The sequence below is a fragment of the Lithobates pipiens genome, unplaced genomic scaffold (genome assembly GCF_037356315.1).
Source record: "Lithobates pipiens isolate NorthernLeopardFrog02 unplaced genomic scaffold, aLitPip1_a1.2 Scaffold_16, whole genome shotgun sequence".
NCBI classification, from domain to species: Eukaryota; Metazoa; Chordata; class Amphibia; order Anura; family Ranidae; genus Lithobates; species Lithobates pipiens.
This window is the reverse complement of record NW_027507748.1, coordinates 526,333,631-526,346,331: the sequence shown is the minus strand read 5'-3', so window position 1 is coordinate 526,346,331 and position 12,701 is coordinate 526,333,631. Positions and strand designations below refer to the sequence as shown.

At 41.5% G+C, this 12,701-nt stretch overlaps 1 protein-coding gene across 2 annotated transcripts; it reads right to left on the bottom strand.

Moving 5' to 3' along the window:
• Positions 1-10,151: 10,151 nt before the first annotated feature.
• Positions 10,152-12,476, bottom strand: LOC143983449 (uncharacterized). Of its 2 annotated transcripts, XM_077483154.1 has the most exons (4): positions 11,944-12,476; positions 11,676-11,838; positions 11,436-11,577; positions 10,154-11,133 (listed from the first exon to the last, which is right to left on the bottom strand). In XM_077483154.1, the coding sequence occupies exons 1-4, from the start codon at positions 12,167-12,169 to the stop codon at positions 10,549-10,551; spliced, it is 1,116 nt and encodes a 371-aa protein (XP_077339280.1). In that variant the 5' UTR covers positions 12,170-12,476; the 3' UTR covers positions 10,154-10,548. The 2 variants fall into 2 exon arrangements, with proteins under 2 accessions (XP_077339279.1, XP_077339280.1); XM_077483153.1 differs by having other exon boundaries at positions 10,152-11,133; positions 11,676-12,476.
• Between the last annotated feature and the right edge of the window lie 225 nt (positions 12,477-12,701).

Genomic DNA, 12,701 nt, shown 5'->3' with positions numbered 1-12,701 from the left:
TTGCTAGGCAGAACGGGGAGATGCTGTTTACAACGGCATCTCCTCGTTCAGCCACCCCGTGAGACGATCGCGAGTATCTCCGTGGCAATCGAGTCCGCGGGACCCGTGACCGGACTCACGGGGGTTCCGACTGGCACACGAGCGCACCGCCGGCGGCAAGCTCACGATGGCAGGGCGGCATTTAAAACTGGACATGCCTGTACGCCAATATGCCTACCTGTGCCATTCTGCCGACATACATCGGCGTGCGCCGGTCGGGAAATGGTTAAAGTGGTTGTTAAATAAAATAAAATAAAAAATAAAAATTATGCATTTCATTCTATAGTGTGTACTTGCCTCAAAACAAAGCACTAAGTGTGATTTCCATCTGCTGTCTTGTTCCTCTGCTCTTTGCACGAGTCATTTTTGACAGGTCGTGTTGACTCCAAGTGATCATGGGGGATGGGGGAGGAGCCCCCCAGCACACAACCTGTGATTGACAGCCTCACCTCTGCTTATTTCCATATGAGACTGTTTGTGTGTGCGGAAAGGGGGTGCGTTCATGCCCTCCACTCAGGTCTCAGTTTACATTTAGCTCTTCTCTCTGTTCTGTGCAATATATGACAGCAGATACCCACCCCTTGCCTCTGGAAGCTCAGAAAAGCGGTGTCAATTCTTGACTTTAAATAGAAAAAGAAAAGAGATGGCTGCAGATAAATAGGTACAACAAGAAGATTTGTTTCATCTTTATATATCACACTTTCTTGGGTAAGTAAGGGTATACAACCACTTTAAGAGAAGTGAAGCTCTCAGATGCCTGAGAGGCATGCAGTAATCCCAACCAGTGTTGTGGGAAAGATGCTCCATCAAATACAGGTTGCAGGTCCAGCCTTCAAGGGTGTACAATAAGAAGAGTAGGCCCAGGGTCATCTTTTTAATTACTCAGTAACCCTGGCCCTCTTAGTGCTACCACATGCCATAACAGAAGTCAATGCCTCTGGTCCAAAGCCAGGACAATGTAGGAATTGGCGTTTATAGTGGCTGGGTAGGTTTTCATTACCTATAACAGCACCTTGTGGGGCTTTCAATGACACTCTCACGCAAATTTGTGACAATTTTCCTTTAATCAAATCTCAAATTCTTTTTTTCAGCTCCCACACAATCTCCCGTTTGAAACAGTAATATTAATTATTTCAGTGCACTGTTTATTGTAGAAATGGTATAGAGGGTAATTATTATGAATAAAATACAGTGTGCAATAAAGAAAAGATGTTCCTGTATGTTACCTTGACTTCCTGATTGTTCTTCTTGCTTGCTGTGCTCGGAAACATTACTGTAAAAAATACATTTCTGATTATTGCTAATGTTACATGTGGTTTGCTTTGAAAATGAAAGCTGTTCTATAAACAACACATTTTATGATGCAAATCAAACTGTGAGCTTAAATCATTATGACAAGAATGTGGTTGTGGTTTAGAAATGGCTGTCATAAACTGGATAGCAAAGACCACTATTGTTCATTAACTTACATAACGCTACTGCAAGAAATGTTTATAGTTAGGTAACTGAAATGGTGTTTCAGAACAATTAATATTTCTGGAAATGTCAGGTTTTGAAAGAGCCTAAGGTGGTAAAACCGAAAGCTCTTTTCTGGGCAAAGCTTCCTTACTACCCAATCACCCCACTTCCCCCATAGAGAGCCCCCTGTATTTACAGTTAGCTTTATTTTGTTTCATACTTACCTTTTTTAGGTGTCTTCAAGCTGTTCATGATAATGTGCTGGGTGTTCTTCATCAAAGCTGCACCCAACTGGGCAGTACTTTAATGAAGTAAAGAGTAGAGTTGAGGTAATGACATTAGAGCCACTCTCTGCATCAAATAAGGATGCCACGGTGATGCCCTCTCATGATATCTCATGACACTGTGTATTAATTGTATATCCTCTGTCTTTCAGGTTGAATGATGTTGGGTGTCATTCAGCCTGGAGAACATCCAGTGGTGAAAGAGAAGTACTGGGGGGGGGGGGGGGGGCAGCTCCAAATTAAAGGTGAGTTTAGCACTCATCTGATTATTTAAGACGTTTTGCCTCTTGTTTCTTTGTCTTATAAAATGTATTTTCCTGTTATGGTGAAACATAATAAAGAGCAAATATTTTCCTATTATATCTTATTATTAATGTTCAGTTTATTTTTCATAAATTGCTACATGATAATACATTTGCATGCACCTTGTATAAAGTGCCGTGCCTTTCAGCAGCATTGTGACTACAGGATTAAACCTCTTTCTTTGTTGCTCTGGTTTCTGGGATTGAATCCCAACAGGAACTTTATCAACATGGAGATTGCATGATCTGTTTGTGTGATCTTCTTCAATGTACCTAGGTTTCCTCCAACCATTGGTGTTCGCAGCCTATTGCATTTGGGTGTGCACCCCAGAACACAAACACACATGCGAGTATATCAGCAGAGCAGTGGACGGCGTCAGTAGAACAAGATTGGTGTCAGTAGAGCAGTGGACGTGTCAGTCGTTTTTTTTTAATCATTTACTTAATTATTTTTTACAATAGTATTTCTAATTACTATACTATAATTTTTAAGGAGCCTCGTTTTGTGGCTTTGGTGAAATATCAAGGGTCTAAAAAGACCCCTGATGTCTCACTTTTGCGACAGAGAAAGAAACCGAGGACAAAGGTTCCTCAGTCCCTTTCTCTGAAGCTTGCAGTAAACGCAGTTTATTATGCTTCAGCTAAAAATGAAGGCAGGAGCGATCAGTACAAATCAGTCACTGTGTTCATTCGGAAAAGGAAGGGGCCAGTTAATTAAATATTTACCAGCCACTTCCTTGCTCATGAGAGGAGAGGAGGGAAGCTGGCAGCACTATAGGGGGCAGACAGGAAGCAGGGAGAATCTGTACCTCACGGCACACCCGCCACATCCTGTGCGCACACTTATGCCTCCAACAACTCCAACTAGCTGAACACCAGGCAGATGTAAAAGACATAAATATATGCAACCCTGCTTTCAATAATATATCTTTAAATGTATTTTACAATGCAAGCAGTGTAAGTAGCTAAACGTGACCTGGTATCAGAAACTTGCAAACCCCTGTACAACTTGTAGTAGAAAGAGCCAATCAGTTGTGCTGCAGTGGTCACATGCTAATAAGGAACATGCTGATTGGAGGTGAGCAGAGTGACAGAGAAATGAGTGCTCAGTTTGCTGCTTTTCCTTTTACTGTCCGCTCACAGGCTGGCAGAGGGACATGATATCACATTATACATAAAGTTGCGCTAAATATACGTGAAAATTGAAGTGAAAACTCAATACAAATCACAAAAAAAATGCAAATCAAAAAAACATCCTGTGTAAAGTTCAATCAAGAAAAAAAGGAGTCTTTGTAATCAGGGAATCTTAGTTCCAAAAAGAAGCCAGCGCACAGGAAAATCAATCCTTTTTACGAATACAGTGGAATCTTCCTGACTTTGCCACTATCACATCCAGATCTGAAAAATGTTTGACTCTTACCGCAATGGGTGGACTCCAAACCAGCGGAGTCGTTAGCGCAAGCAGACAGCCCTCTGTAGGGTTCTTTTGCGTGTATTCCGTTCCGGTGTACTACTGAGGGCTGTTTGTGCTGATACCACCACGCTTAGAATATTCCCTAGCACGGGTGTATATTTGTTCTTAATTTTAACCGTTTTTTATGCATATTTTTTATTTGTTAGAATCTGACCTATTCGGTCATACCTTTGGTCTGTCGTGTATATATTTTTTTATTAATAAAATTGTCGACTGCTTAACAGTACGTTCACGATCGGAGTCCTCTTTTGTTTTTCCCTTCCCCTCGCTCGTGGCTGGGAGGCCCGAGTGTTTTGTGTTTCACTACAGGTTTGCGCACTGAAAAACCTTGGCATCCGACGATTCGCTGGGGAGCTTTAGATAACTCCAGGCATACAGGGAGATCGGACGGCCACTTTGCCTTTCTCTACGGTGACCGAGAGGAGAAGCAGGACGTACAATGGTTTCCGGAACTTTTCGATCTAGGCTGGTTACCTTCGAATGATCCGCATCTATCCATGCCCTCAGTAGTACACCGGAACGGAATACACGCAAAAGAACCCTGCAGAGGGCTGTCTGCTCGCGCTAACGACTCCGCTGGTTTGGAGTCCACCCATTGCGGTAAGAGTCAAACCTTTTTCAGATCTGGATATGATAGTGGCAAAGTCAGGAAGATTCCACTGTATTCGTAAAAAGGATTGATTTTCCTGTTCGCTGGCTTCTTTTTGGAACTAAGATTCCCTGATTACAAAGACTCCTTTTTTTCTTGATTGAACTTTACACAGGATGTTTTTTGATTTGCATTTTTTTTGTGATTTGTATTGAGTTTTCACTTCAATTTTCATGTATATTTAGCACAACTTTATGTATAATTTTTTCTGATTTGACCCATATTTTGATATTAGATGGTTTTTAGTTGCAGCTCTCAGGTTTGCCCCAAGCGCGATATTTTTGTTTTGTTTTTACATGATATCACATACCTGGTAGCAGAGACTGATATGATGAGGAAGGCCTCTCTTACACCTCTGACTCGGGGCCCCTGATATGAACAGACAACGCAGAAGTTCAGAGTGGCACAAGTGCCTGTATGTCTTGCTATCAAAGCAGATGTCCACACCAGGCAGGGGTAGTCACCAGAGGTCTTCAATGAAGGAGGCAGACTGAGTGACAGCTGGTGAGCAGTAGATCAAATCAGACTTGTACTGGCAATAGCAGGCAGGTGAGGCATATATTGGTAGCAGACAGTGGATAAGCAGGCACAGCCAGTTGACAGGTAGGTCCTGGCAACAGCAAGAGGAATAACCGAGTTAGACAAGCAGGGTCAGATCAGGTACAGGGGCACAGGCAAAATCATGGTCAAGGTACAATCTGGGTCAGGAGTTGATCAGTGGAATATTAGCAAATGGAGCAGGCAGAAGCAGTGGTCAGAAGGTGAGCCAAGGTCAGAACAGGCAGAGTTTAATGAGTAGTCAGACAAGTCAGGTCAGTAACTGGAGACAGGATACAGGATCACAGGTTTTCAGGACACAGAAGGCTGAAGACAAAGCAGCACTAAATCTGAGCACTTGAAATAGCCCCTTTGGCACCTCTGTCTGTCATGGGTGCACGCGAGCAAGCCAATGTGCACGTGTATGTGCACGTGTATGTGCACATTAATTTGCGAGCATGTGCATAAGTATTACAATGTGCCCAATTCCTATGTCCGTGAGAAAGAATGTGGATTAGCCTGTGAAGATGCACAGAAGTCTGCCAAGAGGAGCCACCCTGTCTACTGGCATGCCCATCCTGACACATGACTGGTAAGTGTTATTTAACTGCAGCAGAGAAATATTAGGTCTTGGATGAACAGCAATATAAATCCATTGGTAGGTAAAACAGCAACCTTATATATTTGTCACCTGGGTGTTTAACTGTTTGCCTGGAGCTTGCATCTGAAAATACTAGCCCTGGTATATGAGTGTTCATATGACCTGCAGCACCCACCTAAATTTGCAATATAGCTGATACAAATGCTCATGTGAACAATGCTGTAAACGCTACAAAAATATATAAATATAATATATATAATATATTATAGCACTACATAAATATAACAAAAAATTGTTAGCATAGTGGGGTTAACACAGTAAAAACAGTCTAATATATATGTTAAAATATGTTTTTTCTATGCATAGTTATGAAAATGAGTTTAACAGATTATGTTTTCAACTGTACAATGTTTAATGGAATAGATTTTTTTTTAATAATGTTTAAACATTTCCTAGCTTCTTCCTTGACTTCACTTGGCCTAACCTTTTATTGTATGAATACTGCTTACATTGGTCGTGTTCCTATACTAAACTAGAGAATTCTATATTTGGTTTCAGGATTGTGTGTTTGCTTCTAAGCTGATCTGAGCACTTTGCAGTTTTCTGCTGAGCTGGTGCTGAGTGATTCTATTGGGCACTATTATTATTCCTTTTGTTCATCTGCTTTATTAGCATATTATGGTGTGTAATTAACCATTTTCCAATCTCTTGTGAGGTTTGCATTTGAATTTTGCAGTAGCATGGCTGTAATATGTACAGGAAAAAAAAACTCTTAAAAAATAAAAAATAAAAGAATAAAAAAAAGGCTCAGCTTCATTTTGGTAATTCTATTGCATTATTGTGTCAACGGTTTAATCCAACTAAGAGGAAAAAATAGCTTTGTGTTTAGTAGAAACTCATAATTCAAACAAATTATGCTTACGTTTACAGACTTAAGGGCTCAGCCCTCTTTCAGCTGAGGTTGTTAGAGGAAATTTCCTTGCTGTTTTTTTTTCTCTTTGTATGGAGTAATATTTTTCAAACATTGTGTCAATAACAGAACATGTAAAGTAGGTTGGATTCATGTATTTGGTGAACTGATCTGATTGCCAGAGGGATGGATCCTTATGAGATTAGGGCAAAGGTCCATTTGTTTTCCTGGTTGTAGGCAGGGTCTAGACAGGTGGTTGCACAAGCATCTTTCTCTGCTGCCCATTTCTCAGTGATGGATTCCACCCATTGTTGCAGTACTGGAGGTGATACAACAGCCAAGTGAATCATTTTTGTGTACAGCATCAGTGGGGTGGCCAAATGACTGCCATGTTGATGCTGGCACTAGAGGAGCCCAGCATTGGACTAATGTAGCCTCTGCCATGGGATCTGGGTGCATTTTTTGGAAAGCCTTTGTCTACTTTTGACAGAGTTCTCAAGAGATTTTGAGGCTAATTTTGCACGTTAAAGTGCTTATACAGGATTTATAATGGGTCCCCTTAATGGGAAGTTTTAGGCCCCTTTCACACGGGCGGCTGTTCTGCCGCAGGAATCATGTTTATTTTTTTCTACAAAATTCAAGGCTCCAGGCACAGCGATCAGCTGCGTTTGCACAGTGCGTTTACCAGCGTTTACATGCGTTTACATGCGTTTTTATGCGGTTGCGTTTAACTGCAGTTTTTATTCCCATAGCAACCCTTTTATTTATTTATGTTTTTGTTCCCTGGAATGTACCCATGATGCATTGCAGTCCTCTATATTTAAACCTGTTTCTTTGTTCTCTGGCTGAGTGTGTGTTGGAGTTTTGCAGGAGTGGAGAGGAGTGCTGAGTTTTGTGCCAGTTTTTTTGAAAAATGAATGCAAATATGGGTAGTTTGCTTGCAATGCTCATTTTGCTGATGATGAGGATGAAGAGAAGAAGAGCGATCCAGAGTAGGCGACGTCCTCGTCGTTACTGGGTCCATCCCCTAACGTCTCAGCGCCTATCGATCGGCTACTTTGCCCTCATGTTCGGTGAGCTGAGGACTCATGGGGACAAGTTCCACAATTACACCAGGATGTCGGTGGCATGCTTCGATGAGCTGTTGGGACTTGTTAGAGGACGCCTGACCAGAACCACGACCAATATGCGAAGAAGCATTAGTCCAGAAGAACGGCTGTTACTTACGTTAAGGTAGGTTTTCCATATGTTGAACAAATGCTTAAATTCATGTACATGCAGGCTTAGGCAATATTGGCAATAGTGTGTGTGTATGTATGTATGTATATGTATATATATATATATATATATATATATATATATATATATATATATATATATAGATGAATCTATGACCTAATCTATATCACAACAGTGATTTTTCGCACATTACTCCCATTACCATTATTTTTTATCCTTGAAAACTATCTATCGTGCCTTGCAGTTTTATTTTTTGCAAATAGGAAACGTCATCAAATTTCAGTAGTTTCTCATTATGTAGGTGAGCTCTGAACACAAAGGCAGAGTTTTGCATTAACAAGCAAGGTACCACCAAATAATATTTTGTACTAGACCAACCCACCACCAGGCTTCCTGTTTGGATGCCAGCACCTACTACCAGAGCCGAGGGATGTTTTATCTTTGGGCTGCAATGTGTTAAAAGTCATCAGCTTATATAGATGCTGATGTTTATTTGTTACCATGTAGAACTCCATATGTATATTGATTTTTTTTTAAATTTTATTTATTTTACTATATTTTATATTTTCTGAATTGTTATCAATTTTGTATTGCAGATACCTTGCCACTGGTGCCAGTTTCACCTCCCTCCATCATCAATTTCTGATGGGAATTTCCACCGTATCCACCATTGTGCATGATACCTGTTACGTCATCTGGGAAGAACTGAGAACATCAGTCATGCCGGAGCCAACATCCAGTCTGTGGGAGGAAATAGCGGAGGAATTTTGGGAGAAGACCAACTTCCCAAACTGCATTGGGGCATTAGATGGGAAACACATCCGGCTCATCAAGCCTCCAAAATCCGGTTCCCGCTTTTTCAATTATAAGAAATACTTTTCTATTGTGCTTCTGGGACTCAGCGATGCAAATATGAAGTTCATCGCTGTGGATGTTGGAGCGTATGGGAGTTCTGGAAATTCGAGAATTTTCAGAAATTCCGTAATGGGGCGGCGTTTTCAACATGGCGAATTTCAGGTGCCACAGTCAAGGCCTCTCCCTGGTACTACTGGACCAGATCTTCCACTTGTAGTGCTGGGAGATGAGGCATTTGCCTTATCTACGCACCTGCTAAGGCCCTATACCAGGCATGGTCTCACTGCCAGGAGGCGAATTTTTAACTATAGACTCAGCAGAGCTCGAAGAATGGTGGAGTGCGCATTTGGCATTTGCGCTGCCAAATGGCGTGTTTTGATGACAGCCATGCATCTGGAAGTTGAGCATGCCGTCAATGTGGTTCTAGCAAGTTGTGTTCTCCACAATTTTTTGAGGGGTAAGGAGATCGTGGCCACCGAAACCCCTGTTTATGAGGAACCCATAGGTCCTGTTACTGGCACTTGTCCAAGTAATCAGGCCCTACAAGTCCGTGAACATTTCACTGATTATTTTTTGAGTGAAGATGGACAGCTGCCATGGCAATTGGACTATGTATAAATTTTTAACCAGTGTTGCATGTTTTTTTCATCACATATTTCAGGTTTTTGTGTCAGTTTTCACGTTTGCCTTAAATAAAGTAGTCGACAATTTTCTTTTGCAATGCACAGGGTGTATTTAAAAAATTGAAAAACATTACAAAAACATTGAATGCTTGCAAGTATAGAAAAATGTTTTTTAATTCCTTTGGAATATATATATATATATATATATATATAAAATCTCCTTTTAGTTTCAAGTATTGAATTTCAAGTGCAACAGATAACGAGTCCACAAAATATCCCCCACTACCCCCCTAAAAAAAAAAGGTTACAGTATTCCTGCACTGCACAGGGTGTATAAAAAAAATAGAAAAACCTTACAAAAACATTGAATGCTTGCAAGTATAGAAAAATGTTTTTTAATTCCTTTGGAATATATATATATATATATATATATATATATATATATATATATATATATAAAATCTCCTTTTAGTTTCAAGTATTGAATTTCAAGTGCAACAGATAACGAGTCCACAAAATATCCCCCACTACCTCCCAAAAAAAAAAAAGGTTACAGTATTCCTACACTGCACAGGGTGTATAAAAAAAATAGAAAAACCTTACAAAAAACATTGAATGCTTGCAAGTATAGAAAAATGTTTTTTAATTCCTTTGGAATATATATATATATAGATATATATATATATATATATATATATATATATATATATATATATATATATATATATAGAGATATATATATATATATATAAAAAATCTCCTTTTAGTTTAAAGTATTGAATTTCAAGTGCAACAGATAACGAGTCCACAAAATATCCCCCACTACCCCCCTAAAAAAAAAAAAGGTTACAGTATTCCTGAAGTGCTGTAAGGCCCCTTTCACACAGGGCAGATCAGTAATGATCCGTCCCGTGAAGATCCGCTTGGTCGGCAGGGATTGTTCCATTGTCCATTGTCCCCACTGAGCAGGTGGCAGACAGGGCTGTCCCGGCACACTGTGCCCTGTGAGCTCTCTGTTCTCTTCTATGGGGATCGGAAGAGCACGTACCATCTGTCCGTGTTCATCCAATCCGCTCTGCAGACAGTGTGCGGAGACCGCCCTGTCCGCAGCCGGCTCAGCGGGGACAACGGAGCAATCCCGCTGAGCGAGCGGATCATCACGGGGCAGATCATTACTGATCCGCCCCGTGTGAAAGGGGCCAAAGATGGGCACTAAGTGCGGTAAACAGTTCTGAAATATTTGGCTAGATGGAGAAAGTGCAAAAGATGTCGCCATGTACACTCCACTGTGTAGATGGGGTAATCTCCCACTGGGCCAAGTCTCTCAACCTAAACAATGCTAGCACCCAATCAGAAAGTTCAGGTATTGTGAGAGCAAGTGGGGCCAAGTAGCAACATGTATAAGCTTGGGACAGTGGGAGATTCTTCTGTGCGTACAGTTCAGTGTACATGGAGGAATCTGGGGTTTGTTGTAAACATTAGTTCGTGTAGGTAAAACATTAAGTAGTGTAGGTAAAACATTAAGTAACATTACACAACAAGAAAAATACAACCGTCATATCACTGCCATAGGAATACTATAAGTTTTCATATATTGAATAATTAGGGTTACGCAGGGAAGAATGGCTTGGTTCACTGCCAACATCTATGGGTGATCCTGAATGGGAAGATGAGGGTGAAGACACTGGGTGTGGCTGCTCATGCATCCTTTTGTAACCAGGATTAGACGGGTAAGATGTATACAGTGGTGGGGGTCCTACATAAGGGTTAATGGCAGATGTTGTGTCATGGCACTGCTGACTGGGCATTGGTTTACTGAAAGAGCCACTAGATGAATTAAAACCCATAGCCCATGGCTGAAATTTAGGATATGGGCGTTGCTCTTTGCAAGCGGACACAATATACGTTAAATAGGCATGTATATCACCCCTGACCTCAGTGCGCTTATCTGCAGGAATCTCCCTGATTACACAAAGCAACATTCTTAAAAACATAACATCTGGGTCTGAGATGTTGAGGAATTCATCATCTTTTGCCTGGTTTTGTGATTGGTTTCTCATTTCTTCAATGATACGGTTGAAATATTCTTCAAAAGGTGTCTCTTGTTGAGTACGTGTTCGACGGGTGGTAGAAGTAGACCGGACTCTCCTATCTGGATTTGCCTGCAATATTATAATATATAGATTATGCATCTGATACTGAGGTCACACTTTAGTGAACAGCATATGATGGCTTGTACAAATATTGCAGCACCTGTTTAGAATAGATCACACACAGGTACTTGTTTTGTTGCAAAAACCTGATCTCACTGAAGACCTCCAAAGCCAGAAGAACAAGTCACACCTTGCCCAAAAAACAAGTCGTTGTTGTTTCTCCAACATTTGTGCCAACACCAGCTGCCTTTTCAAAATGTAAGTAATACGTCTTTTGTGGACAGAAATTGTGACATTTTTAAAATACATACCGCAGGTTCTTGAGTGGATGGATGATATTCTTGGGATGACACTGTCTCTGTGGTTTCTTGACTGGTGTCAGCGTCTCCTGATGGTGATGGCGACGAACTTTCGCGCCTTGCGCTTGCTCTCACAGGGACACTTGACACAGTTCTAGGTAACAATAAAGATTACACGTTTAACAAAAAAGTGAACATGAATATGGCTTTACTGGTCACAAATCACTAAGTAAAATAAATGGATATACTTACGTGCGCATCTCAGTGGTGCGCCTCAAAAAAGACAAAGCCTCTGCATGGGGGTTAGGCCTGCGACGAGTTGAGGGTGCTCCGCTTCTCTCCGCAGCCTTCTCTTCGTTGACTTCTTTTTTGTAACGGTCGCGCAGGGACCTCCAACGTGTGTAAACCTCCTTTCCTGCAATATATAAAAAACATACAATGGCCTGGTCATTAGGGGGTAAAATCTTTACTAGGATGCATGTGTACCCTGCTGCATAGACACAACAAACCTTGCACTCACCTCGGTTATCCTGTTCAGTTGCAGACATCTCGTCCCAGTTCGGTGTGACATATTTGTAGACTTCCTCCCACTTTGCTCTCTTCAGCACTCGGTCTGCATATCCTGGGCATTCTGAGTCCCATAACTCTGGTCGGGCTTGCACCAGTGCGATGATGGCCTCGTGTGAGATGTCTCTTGCCGCCATGCTGTCTTCTCCCCTTTCATCCCTCTCAACTTCCTGTGTCATTTCCCAGGTACACCTGCTGTATAGGATGTGCTTCCGGGTTTTTTTTTTCTTCTTTCACGCTGCTGGCCGCAATTGACACAAAAGACTGCGATTACCTGCGGTTATGTGCTTATAGCTGCGCTACATCGCACCTGGACGCATACAATTCTATTTTTTCTATTCGCACCGAACCGCATGTAACGAAATCGCCGCTAAACGCTGTGTGTGAATGGGGCCATAGGAAAGCATTGTGTGCTTTTAGCTGCGGTAGAAATGAAGAAAATCCGCAGCTAAAAGCACCATTCTATCCGCCCGTGTGAAAGGGGCCTTAGACAAGGGCAGGAACCTGTCTTGAGCAGGGACAGTGCAGATCTGGATCTCAACCGTTCTGCCAGAGAATCCATTCACGATGAACTGGCTAAAAGTTGTTTTGGAAAAGGACAGCCTATGTGGTGACATTTACACCCGTTACATCAGTGGTCATCAACCCTGTCCTCAGGGCCCACTAACAGGCCAGGTTTGCAAGATAACTGAAATACATCACAGGTGATAT